The 11,982-nt window shown below is 35.9% G+C and overlaps 1 gene segment (V, D, J or C); it reads right to left on the bottom strand.

The window, feature by feature from the left end:
- LOC119013993 overlaps positions 1 to 11,982 on the bottom strand; it is an 89,387-nt gene that overhangs the window by 9,193 nt on the left and 68,212 nt on the right. Inside the window, 1 exon segment of the C gene segment in view lies at positions 7,002 to 7,009. Coding sequence covers positions 7,002 to 7,009 — 8 coding nt within the window.

Below are 11,982 nucleotides of genomic sequence, written 5' to 3'. Positions count from 1 at the left end.
AGCTCAGGAGGTACAGCCATGTTAATGGTTCAGACTGTCTGGGGTATAAACAAGTGCTATTTGTTAGAATGTATTAGTTATACTATTTATTATTTCCATATTAAAAACATGTCAAATCCAGTTTCTGTGGCCTGCAGTCATTATCATCATGTACGATCAGTGCTGTCAGAGCCTTTCAGTTGAGCTCTCAGTCTAAAGTTTCAGTTGGTTGGCTGGATGAGGAAGCACCTGTTGTGGTGAGGATTGTTTCCTCTGTGTTACATAAATATTAACCAGTCAGGATGTTGACAACCACAAGTCCAAAATTTACACACATTTTCGTTTCTCTTTTGATAATATCCCTACTTTAAGTCCAGTGGTATATAATTCAAAGTGGATGTGTGTGTCAATATAGAATATTCAAAGTGATGGGTAGCAAATAATAGTTATTTGATAAACACTTGGACTATCAATTTGTGACCATTGTCTCACCTATACAAATAATACCTCAATTAACCAGTTAACCATCAGACTATCTGTAAGTGGACAAAATAGTTTATTCCTGATATCACTGTGTAAATGTGGGAAATTGCTTGCTTTTGGAATTAAAATCTGTTTTCCTTGTCAGCACAGTGACTGTGTGCCTCAGTTCAGTTGAGCAGGTTTTTGTATGACTATATATCACTGTGACCACCCCCCAGGTACACAGTGTCAGATGCTCATACAAAAACCCCTGCCTGATATAGTGCATTGTTAGTATTTTGCACTATAATTAATATGTTTTTATTGTTGTTTTTGTTTTTACAGTTAAACTATGAAATCATTTAACACTTTGTTCTTATGTGAAACATTATTGCTGTTTTGTTTTTTAATAATCTCATTTTAGCTTTAATATTAAGATGAACTTCCGCAGGTCAGGGGAAGGAAATTGTATCACTGTTATGCCCATACTGTCCTAACACAAACCTTGACATATGAACGTCTTCCTCTCAGGTGAAAGAGGTTTTTGTACATATATATCACTGTGGTTGCTGTACTGCACTGTGATATATGTCCATACAATAACTTTACTCTGCATGCTGGCTAGCATGACACACATGCTGTTACTTTAACTCTCCTTTTCATATTGATTTGAAAATAATGTCAACATATTATCAAGTGATATTAGTATTTACTTTTCCATTTTTTAATGTTATGCACACTGCTGAAAAATGCTTTTGGTTTAACTGTTGAGTGTCTTAGTGCAGAAATACATTTTGAATTATAGGTTAAAACAATTATGTAGTTCCTTCGCAATTTCTCTGTGGTTTTACTGTTGGCATTGCAATCACAAAGACAGCGTTAACAGCGTGGCTACCACTTGCAAGCCGAAGCAAAACACAACCGTAAGAATCCCAATTTGACCTAGAAGCTCCGATCTCAGTGGAATGAAAAGGCAAAGTCAGACACTTGCTTGTATTGATAAGTAGGCAGGTTTTGCTGTGCACTGATTAAGTAGAACGCATGCCTGTTTTGAACCATCTCAAGTGCCACTTGTAAAGGGGCGATACACATTAACAGGGGAACTGACTTTGACACAACACCAGAGCGATCTCAAACCAGTAAATTAAAAACATCTTTGAAGTAACTTGACATCACATTAACCATAAGCAGTCACACTCCCCTTGTTTTGTGTTTGTCAGGGTGTGAAATTATTGTCCTGACTGATAGAAAGCAAATGAAGTCAAAGAAGAGTGTCAATTTTCCTGGTTCTATTTTGTTTCCCCAGATAAATGCAAATTTCCCTGAATATACCTCCCAGTGTCTTAATACAATTTAGAATTGGCATGGTTTTGAAAATACCTTCTCTATTTCTTCAGGCACTGTCCTATTACAGCCCTTTATGGAAAAACTCATTATTGTCAATCTTTTAAACATCTCTGCACTCACTAACAGTTTTGTTGAACACAGTTTTGTTTGTATCTCACCAATTTGTTTTGTGTCTCAGCATCACATTTCTCTCTCAGTGGAAAGAGGTTTTTGTCATAGGATGTATCACTGTGGATGCCACCATATGCATCACTGTGATACAGGTCCATACAAAAACTTGTCTCTGCACACTGGCTATCATGACGTCGAGATCTATTCATATGAATGGAATCAGCAGTGCAAAGTTACATATCATTGTTCTTTTTGAACTGTTATTATTTTTAACCTTTTCATTTATTCATGTTATAAAACAGGCTCCACAGTTATGATTATACATATTGTGTCCTGGGGGCACAGTGCCTAAGTTCAGTTGTCTAGAGGTTTTTGTATTACCACATATCACTGTGGCTGCCCCCACACAGTGTCACATACGAGTACAAAAACCCTCTCTTGACATGGTGCGTGGTCAGTATTTTCTACTCTTTGTACTTGGCAGGAACTTTTTACAGCACAACTATGAAACCGTAAAAGAACGTTCTACTTTTTGATAATCACATTTTTATTTTGTGATATTCATATGATGTCCGCGGTGGTAAGGAAACAGAATCAGTTTTTAAGATCATGACGTCCTCACACAACCCCTCAAATAAAAAAAGGTAGCTGTCCATCTTTAAACTTCTCTGCCTTTCCTAATAAAATTTTAGTTTGACACTTATCTCACGTACTTGTTTCCTGTATCAGCACCACATTTCCTTCTCAGTGGAAACAGGTTTTTGTAGTAGGATATATCACTGTGGCCGCTGCTATATACTGCACTGTGATAGCAGTCCATACAAAAACTTCACTCTGCCTGCTGGCCATCACAACACACAAATGCTGCGACTTTAACTATGTTTTTTTGATACTAGTTTAACGTTGAGATCTATTCATATGAAAGGAATCAGCAGTTTTTAATTATTATTTATTACTTTTTCATTTAGTCATTTTTTAAAATGAGTATTTATTTTCTCATGTGTTATGTTTATGTGCATCACTGAAAAAAGGCAGTTGCTTAGACAAAATTAATAGATTCTGACATGGAGGATACATATTTCATATCAAGTGTATTTTTTCAACATATCATCCAAAGGCTGTGTGACCTATAGCACAAATGGTTGTTGCCTGTAGTTCTACTGTATGAATATCTTTCTGTAAAAGTACATTTAATTGTATCGATTAGTTTTGTTTATTTTGATGGCTAATGCCTAAAGGATAAGTTCATCAGAAAATGAATATTCAGTCATCATCTTATCACCCCATGTCGATGCCGAAGGTTTGGTGAAATTTCCTAGTCCAAAAAACATTTCTGGAGCTTTTGTTGTTTGTTTGTTTTTTTGTCTGATCTACTTCAGTTGTTCAGGAAAACGCTGCAGCGCTGCTTTGCTGTGACGCTCTAGAAACCCTTTGTGGACCCCGAAACTTCACCTGACTTTCCATCAGCATGAGGCTGAGTAGATGATGACAGTTCAGTTGTGGAGAGGTTTTTGTATTGCCACATATCACTGTGGTTGCCACCTCACACAGTGTCACATAGGTGGACAAAAACCCTGTCTTGATGTGACGTGCGGTCAGTATTTTGTTGTTTTTGTTCTAAGTGGGAGTATTCAGTAAATTCCAGTACAATTTTACAATGAAACTATGAAGCCATAAAAGAACATTTTTACCCTGTGGATATTTACAAGATGTCCTGCGTGGTGAGGAAACTTCAATTACATTAAGCTCATGATGTCGAGACTCAACCCTTTGTATGAGATTGTCTTTAAACATCTCTGCCGTCCCTCATAAGAGGTTTCTGAACACACATCTCACCCACTTGTTTCCTGTATCTGCACATATTTCCTTCTCAGTGGAAAGAGGTTTTTGTCACATGATATATCACTGTGGCCGTCATACTGCACCGTGATAAAACTCTATGCAAAAACTCCACACTGCATGATGACTGTCGTGAAGCACAAACACTCATACTTATGTGTTTTATTTTGTTTTTAATATAAGTTTAACAAGTAATGCTAAAATCTAATTGTATGGAAAGTATCAGCTATTTTCTTTTTCAAAAAAAGTAAAGGAAAAAAATGGGTCATGTTTTACACTCCTGAAAAGGGTCTTCATAGTTTTGGTGATGATTAGAAATAAATAAGACTAATGTAGCAATATTGTCAATGATGTAGTGTTGTAAAACCACAAACAGAAGGTACCCTTAAATCGAATGAGTAACAAAGCTACTATATTGTAAAACAAAATGAAGAGGCTTAGACAGGAGGATATAATTTTCATGTCAGGCACATCATCCAAAGGCTGGGTGACCATAACACAAATGATTATCACATTTATCTGAACACTGTGAGTGTCTTGTTTTAGAAGCACATGTAAACTTGTGGGTTAAACGGATTATGGATAGAAATCGTAGTTTTGTTTTCATGCCGAAATTATGATCATGAGCTGACACTCGAAACATACCTCAAAGAGCTTGACATGAAATTCACCATAAGCAGTCACACACCTCTTGTTTTGTGTGTTTGTCAGGGTGTTAAATTATTATCTTGACTGATACAAAGCAAGTAAAGACAAAGCAGAGTTTTTTTCTGATCTGTCCATTGTTCCGTTTCTCTTTTGTTTTCTTCAGATAAATGCAATTTTCCCTTCAACTATAATTTGGAAATGGCATGGCTTTGTAAATACCTCTTCTATTTCTTTAGGCGCTGTGACTTTATATTAGGTTTTTGTATTACCACATATCATTGTGGCCACCCCAGTACACAGTGTCACACACTCATACAAAAACCTTTGCCTGACATGGCGCCTTTGTCAGTGTTTTCTACTCTTTGTACTCAAGAGTATTTACTTTTTTCACTACCTGTTTACAGAAATACTATGAACCATGGATACACATCGTACTTTTTTCTTAATCACATTTTTACCTTGTGTATTGACATGATGTCCTTGTGTGTATTACTTTCAAGCTCATAAATTCCTAATACAGCACTTTATGGAAGAACTCATTCTTGTCAATTTCTAAACACCTCTTTGCTCTCACTTACAGCTTTGGTGAACACATGTCTCACCTATTTGTTTTGTGTCTCAGCCTCACATTTCCCTCTCAGTGGAAAGAGGTTTTTGTCAAAGGAAATATCACTGTGGCCCCAGCCAGAAGTGTCACTGTGATACAGGTCCATACAAAAACTTGTCTCTGCACACTGGCTGTCATGACACACTAATGCTGTTACTGTAAATGTGCTGTTTTTCATATTAATTTGACTGATACAAAGCAATTGAAGACAAAGAAGAGTTTTTTTCTGATCTGTCAATTTTCCTGTTTCGCTTTTTTTTTCTTCAGATAAATGCAATTTTCCCTTTAACTATTCTATTTCTTTGGCACTGTGACTTTGTGTCAGGGTTTTTGTATTACCACATATCACTGTGTGGCCACCCCAGTACACAGTGTCACACACTCATACAAAAACCTTTGCTTGACATGATGCCTTTGTCAGTGTATTCTACTCTTTGTACTCAAGAGTATGTACTTTTGTTTAGTTCCTTTTTATAGTAACAATATGAAACCATTAGTAAACATCATTTTCTTAATCACATTTTTACCTTGTGCATATTAATGTGATGTCCTGTGTGTATTGCTTTTAAGCTCATAATGCCCAAATAAAACCCTTGATGGAAGAGCTCATTACTGTCAATGTTTAAACACATTTCTGCTCGCACTAACAGTTTTGTTAAAACGCGTATCTCACCTATTTGTTTTGTGTCTCAGCATCACATTTCTCTCTCAGCTTAAAGAGGTTTTTGTCATAGGATGTATCACTGTGGCTGCTACTCCAATCATCACTGTGATACAGGTCCATACAAAAACTTGTCTCTGCACGCTGGCTATCATGACACACTAATGCTGTTACTTTAAATGTGCTGTTTTTCATAGTAGTTTAATGTGGAGCTATATTCATATGAAAAGAATCAGCGGTGCATAATTTACATAATCATTGTTCTTTTTGAATTATTTTTTACACTGCAGTGCTGCTTCACTGTGAACCCTTAGAAATATATTGTGGACCATGAAACTTCACCTGACTTTCCATCAGCATGAGGCTGAGTAGATGATGACAGTTCAGTTGTGAAGAGGTTTTTGTATTACCACATATCACTGTGGTTGCCATCCTGCACTGTGATATAACTCAATACAAAAACTCCACAATGCATGACGGCTATCATGATCCACAAATGCTCTCAGTCATGTTTTTTGTTGTTGTTGTTGTTGTTGTTGTTGTTGTTGTTTTAAGTTTAACAAGTAATGTTAAGATCCAATCATCTGGGACGAATCAGCATTTCTCTGTTGATTGTGTTTATGAAAATGAAAATAATCATTTGTTCATGTTTTACACTCCTGAAAAGTGTCTTCGTAATTATGGTGATGATACAATGGAAAATAAGAAAGAAAAACAAATTTGAATGAGTACCAAAGCTACTATGTTGTAAAACAAAATGAAGAGGTTTAGACAGGAGGATATATTTTTCATGTCAGGCACATAATCCAAAGGCTGGGTGACCATAACACAAATGATTATAACCTTTATCTGAACACTGTGAGTGTCTTGCTTTAGGAGCACATGTAAAATTACGGGTTAAACTGATTATGGATAGAAATAGTAGTTTTGTAAGAAGTTCTACATAATGCATGCTGAAATTATGATCATTAGCTGACATTCAAAATGTACCTCAAAGAGCTTGGCATCAAATTAACCATAAGCAGTCACACACCTCTTGTTTTGCGTGTTTGTCAGGGTGTAAAATTATTATCTTGACTGATACAAAGCAATTGAAGACAAAGAAGAGTTTTTTTTCTGATCTGTCAATTTTCCTGTTTCTCTTTTTTTTCTTCAGATAAATGCAATTTTCCCTTCAACCATTCTATTTCTTCGGCACTGTGACTTTGTGTCAGGTTTTTGTATTACCACATATCACTGTGAAAATCCCTGTGTATTAATATATTTTGGAAATGGCATGGTTTTGTAAATACCTCTTCTATTTCTTTAGGCGCTATGTCAGGGTTTTTGTATTACCACATATCAGTGTGGCCACCCCAGTACACAGTGTCACACACTCATACAAAAACCTTTGCTTGACATGATGCCTTTGTCAGTGTATTCTACTCTTTGTACTCAAGAGTATGTACTTTTGTTTAGTTCCTTTTTATAGTAACAATATGAAACCATAAATAAACATCATTTTCTTCAATCACATTTTTACCTTGTGCATATTAATGTGATGTCCTGTGTGAATTCCTTTTAAGCTCATAATGCCCAAATAAAACCCTCGATGGAAGAGCTCATTACTGTCAATGTTTAAACACATTTCTGCTCGCACTAACAGTTTTGTTAAAACGCGTATCTCACCTATTTGTTTTGTGTCTCAGCATCACATTTCTCTCTCAGCTTAAAGAGGTTTTTGTCATAGGATGTATCACTGTGGCTGCTGCTACCCCAATAATCACTGTGATACAGGTCCATACAAAAACTTGTCTCTGCACGCTGGCTTTCATGACACATTAACTACATCAACACTTACTTGAAATATGGTGTTTTTCATATTAGTTTAACATTGAGAGCTACATTCATATGAAAGGAATAAGTGGTGCAAAATTTACATGATCACTGTTATTTTTTAAAAATAATTATTTATTACTTACTAACTCTGTTTATTAGTATTGATTTTTTTTCATTTCTGATGGTCATGTGCACCACTGAAAAAAAGGCAGTTGCTTAGACAAGATCAATAGATTCTGACATGGAGGATATATATTTCATATCAAGTATAAGCTTTCAGGCACACCATTCAAATGTTCGGTGACCTATAGCAGAGATTGTTGTTGGCTGTAGTTTAACTGTACATGTCTAAACAGTGTCACAGTGTCAGTGTCTAAACACCTCTCTGCTCTTACAGTTCTGGTGAACACGTATCTCACCGATTAGTTTTGTGTCTCAGCATCACATTTCCCTCTCAGTGGAAAGAGGTTTTTGTCACAGCATGTATCACTGTGGCCCCAGCTATAAGCGTCACTGTGATACAGGTCCATACAAAAACTTGTCTATGCACACTGGCTATCATGACACACTAATGCTGTTACTTTAGATAGTAGTTTAATGTGGAGCTACATTCATATGAAAGGAATCAGTGGTGCATAATTTACAGAATCATTGCTCTTTTTGTATTATTATTCACGCTGCAGCGCTGCTTCACTGTGAAGCCCCAGAAATATTTAGTGGACCCCGAAACTTCACCCGACTTTCCATCAGCATGAGGCTGAGTAGATGATTGTAGTTTAGTTGTGGAGAGGTTTTTGTATTGCCACATATCACTGTGGTTGTCACCCCACACAGTGTCACATAGGCGGACAAAAACCCTGTCTTGGTTTGGCATGCAGTCAGTATTTTGTTGTCTTTGTACTAAGTAGGAGTATTCACTTTATTCCAGTACAATTTTATGTTCAAGCTATGAAACCATATTTGTCAGGGTGTGAGATTATTATATTGACTGATGCAAAGCAAGTGAAGACAAAGAGGAGTTTTTCTGATGTGTCAACTTTCCCTTTTCTTTTTTTATTCCCCCCCAGATAAATGCAAATTTCCGTTCACCTGTTCTTGAATTGAGTACACCTCCCAGTGTCTTAATACATTTCATAAATGGCATGGTTTTGTAAATACCTTCTATATTTCTTCAGGCACTGTGACTTTGTGTCAGGGTTTTTGTATTACCACGTATCATTGTGGCCATCCCAGTACACAGTGTCACACACTCATACAAAAACCTTTGCCTGACATGATGCTTTTGTCCGTGTTTTCTACTCTTTCTGTTCTAGAGTGTTTACTTCTTTTCAGTACCTTTTTTACAGCAATACTATAAAACCATAAATAAACATCATTTTTCTTAATCACATTTTTACCTCGTGCATATTGACATGATATCCCTGTGTGTATTACTTTTAAGCTCATAAAGTCCTAATACAGCCCCTCATGGAAGAACTCATTGTTGTCAGTGTTTAAACACATTTCTGCTCCCACTAACAGTTTTGTTAAAACGTGGATCTCACCTATTTGTTTTGTGTCTCAGCATCACATTTCTCTCTCAGTGGAAAGAGGTTTTTGTCATAGGATGTATCACTGTGGCCGCTACCATACGGATCACTGTGATACAGGTCCATACAAAAACTTGTCTCTGCACACTGGCTGTCATGACACACTAATGCTGTTACTGTAAATGTGGCGTTGTTCATATTAGCTTAACTCTGAGAGCTATTCATATGAAAGGAATCAGTGGTTAAAAATTGCGTGATCATTGTTCTTTTTGAACTATTATTATTTTTGACTTTTTAATGTATTCGTGTTATTGTTATGTTAAGACAGGCTCCACAGTTCTGATTAGACTTATTTCATACCGATATTTTCTCAAGCACATCATCCAAAACATTAGTCATATCTGGTTTAACCACAGTGTGTCTTTGTGTTGCAGTACTTTAAAACTTAATGTAACATCATCGTGTAGCATTTCAAATTTCCTTTAAAATAAGGTTTTTAAAAGTTCTCACACTTCTGTCATTTTCCATGTGTTTGTCAGCATGTGAAGTTATGATCTCTGCCTAAAGCAACTCAAAAAAAAAATTCTGAGGTGTTATAAATTGGAACTGAAAATACAAACAAACAAACAAACAAAAAATACAATTCCACATAAATGCATTTTACTCCTCCGCAGCTCTATTAAATATGAGCTTTTCTTCAGAGTGACTGTCAGGAGCCGATCTTCTCTTATTCTTGTGGCACAGTGACTTTTTGCTTCAGCTCAGGTCAGTGGAGGTTTTTGTATGACAGCATATCACTGTGGCTGCCAGTCCATCCACAGTGTCATTTAGTCACGCAAAAACCTCTACCTGATATAGTGCACTGTTGATCTGTATGTATCCAGAAGGAGCGCCAATGAATCACAATTCTTCACTTTCGCCATTTGAATTTAATGAATTTTAACCTTGTTTTTGAAAATTGCATTGGCTCTAAGATCTGTCCGCCTCGTTAGTCTGGACTAAAATATTTCAACAGCTATTTGATGGTTTGGGATGAAAGTTTCTACAGGCATTCATGGTCACCAGAGGATGAATCCTGATGACTTTTTAATTATTTTTGTTTACATTTAGTTTTACATTTTTTACGTACACATATTACAAGTTTTATTTACTTATGAACACAATTCTGTTTTTTTTTTGTCATGGTTAGCAAGCACAGTGCTTCCACCATGGTATAACTACAGCCTCACAGAGCTGCTAGCTTAGCTGTTGACATTTATTCCTTTTACCTTGTGAGTATTTCCAATCTCCTGTGAGTCAAAGACACTGTTTTACATGTAACCTCATGTCTCTTATATCCCTTATAACATCACATTATTATCAAGCATCTTTACTTTTCATTATAAAGTTTTGTTGGACCCCTGTTTGAACTTGTTTTCTGTATCAGCACCACATTTCCGTCTAGGTGGACTGAGGTTTTTGTCACAGGATATATTACTGTGGTTGTTATAGTACACTGCGCTATAACTCCGTACAAAAACTCCACCCTGCACACTGGCGTTCAGGACACACACAGTACGCCATCACTTATAACAGCAGTTCATCTTTTAATTTCAGTCATGTGAGGTTCACATTATGGGAAAGGATTCAGGAGTTTTAATTACATGTATATTTAAGATGGACATTTCTATACATTTCTGTAAGAATTTTTTTTTTAATATTAATGAAAGAAATACAAATACAGTTTTAGAATTTATCATATTTATTTCTGGAAATATGATAATTTTTTTATTTTTTTTTTCTCCAGCATTTCACCCAAAGGCACTATATGCACTGTATCAGTGATATAACAATGCTACTCAGTCATCAATTAAGTCTTTAAACTACATCATATACAGGATTTCAATGAAGTCTGGCTGACAGTTTATTACCATGTAGAAGTATTTACATACACCTTTCATTTACAGTATAAAGTCCTTTGCCTCTTGAGAGGTTTTTGTAACTGTGGGGATCACAGTGGCCTCCCATAGTGAGACACCATAATACAAAAACCTCTGCCACAGTTTAGCTGTCACTCCCCTCTGTGCCATGCACAATACAACAAGTCTGCTTCATTTTACTTTAAACATTAAAAAACCCTCAGAACAGAGTGTTTTTTGTTTGTTTTTTATGAATTCACATTTTTAAAGTGACAGAGATATGTTTTTTTTTCTTTTTTTTTTTTTGAATACGCAACATGGGATGAATGTTCTCCCACAATTTTATTAACGTAATGCATATCTGTGTGCCACTCTGCAGTGTCAGCGAAGACATAATATTGTATTTGTGAGGTTTTGTCATCTAAAAGAATACTCTATGCTAAAATTACAAATAAAAGGCTGACCTTGATTTTCATTGCCTATATATGGTTTGGTGGTTTTGATTTTAAAATTGTGCACAGTATTTTTCTGATATGACCTCAAAATGTGAATGTGTACAAGCTGTACGAATTGTTTGCTATAAAGTACATAAAGTAGATGCCAAATCCTTCATGTGGTGGACATGATAATGGGAACACTTCTCAGCAGAATGAAATACACCACCAGTCTTGCTTCATGAATTACCAGTTAAATTAACAGTGTAACAGGTTCGACAAACACTAAACATATCGCAGAGCAATTGTATTGAACAGAATGAAGTTTTGTAACTGTGACATTAAGTGTGTTCATTTACGTTAAGAACACTGTTATTTTTTCTCGGGGCACATGTTATTGTTGAGCTGTATGATTAGGCCTACATGGTTTTTGTTATGGTGTGTTACACGGTGCTGTAACTCCAGCTAGTACTGTAGTAGTCACAGTGACACAAGCAGTTACCAAAACCCTACCGCATCGGCATGAGACACGTTTTATTCATTGAATAGACTTAGATAAAAGAGAGGTTGTTTTACAAATTAACAAATAAAATCAATTTAAGAATGCAATTTTGGTATGCTTTGTTTTGTTTCTCTAGCATTTTGTGAA

Source organism: Acanthopagrus latus, chromosome 23, assembly GCF_904848185.1.
Source record: "Acanthopagrus latus isolate v.2019 chromosome 23, fAcaLat1.1, whole genome shotgun sequence".
NCBI lineage: Eukaryota > Metazoa > Chordata > Actinopteri > Spariformes > Sparidae > Acanthopagrus > Acanthopagrus latus.
Note: the sequence above shows the minus strand (reverse complement) of the source record. Positions and strands in the feature narration are given on the sequence as shown.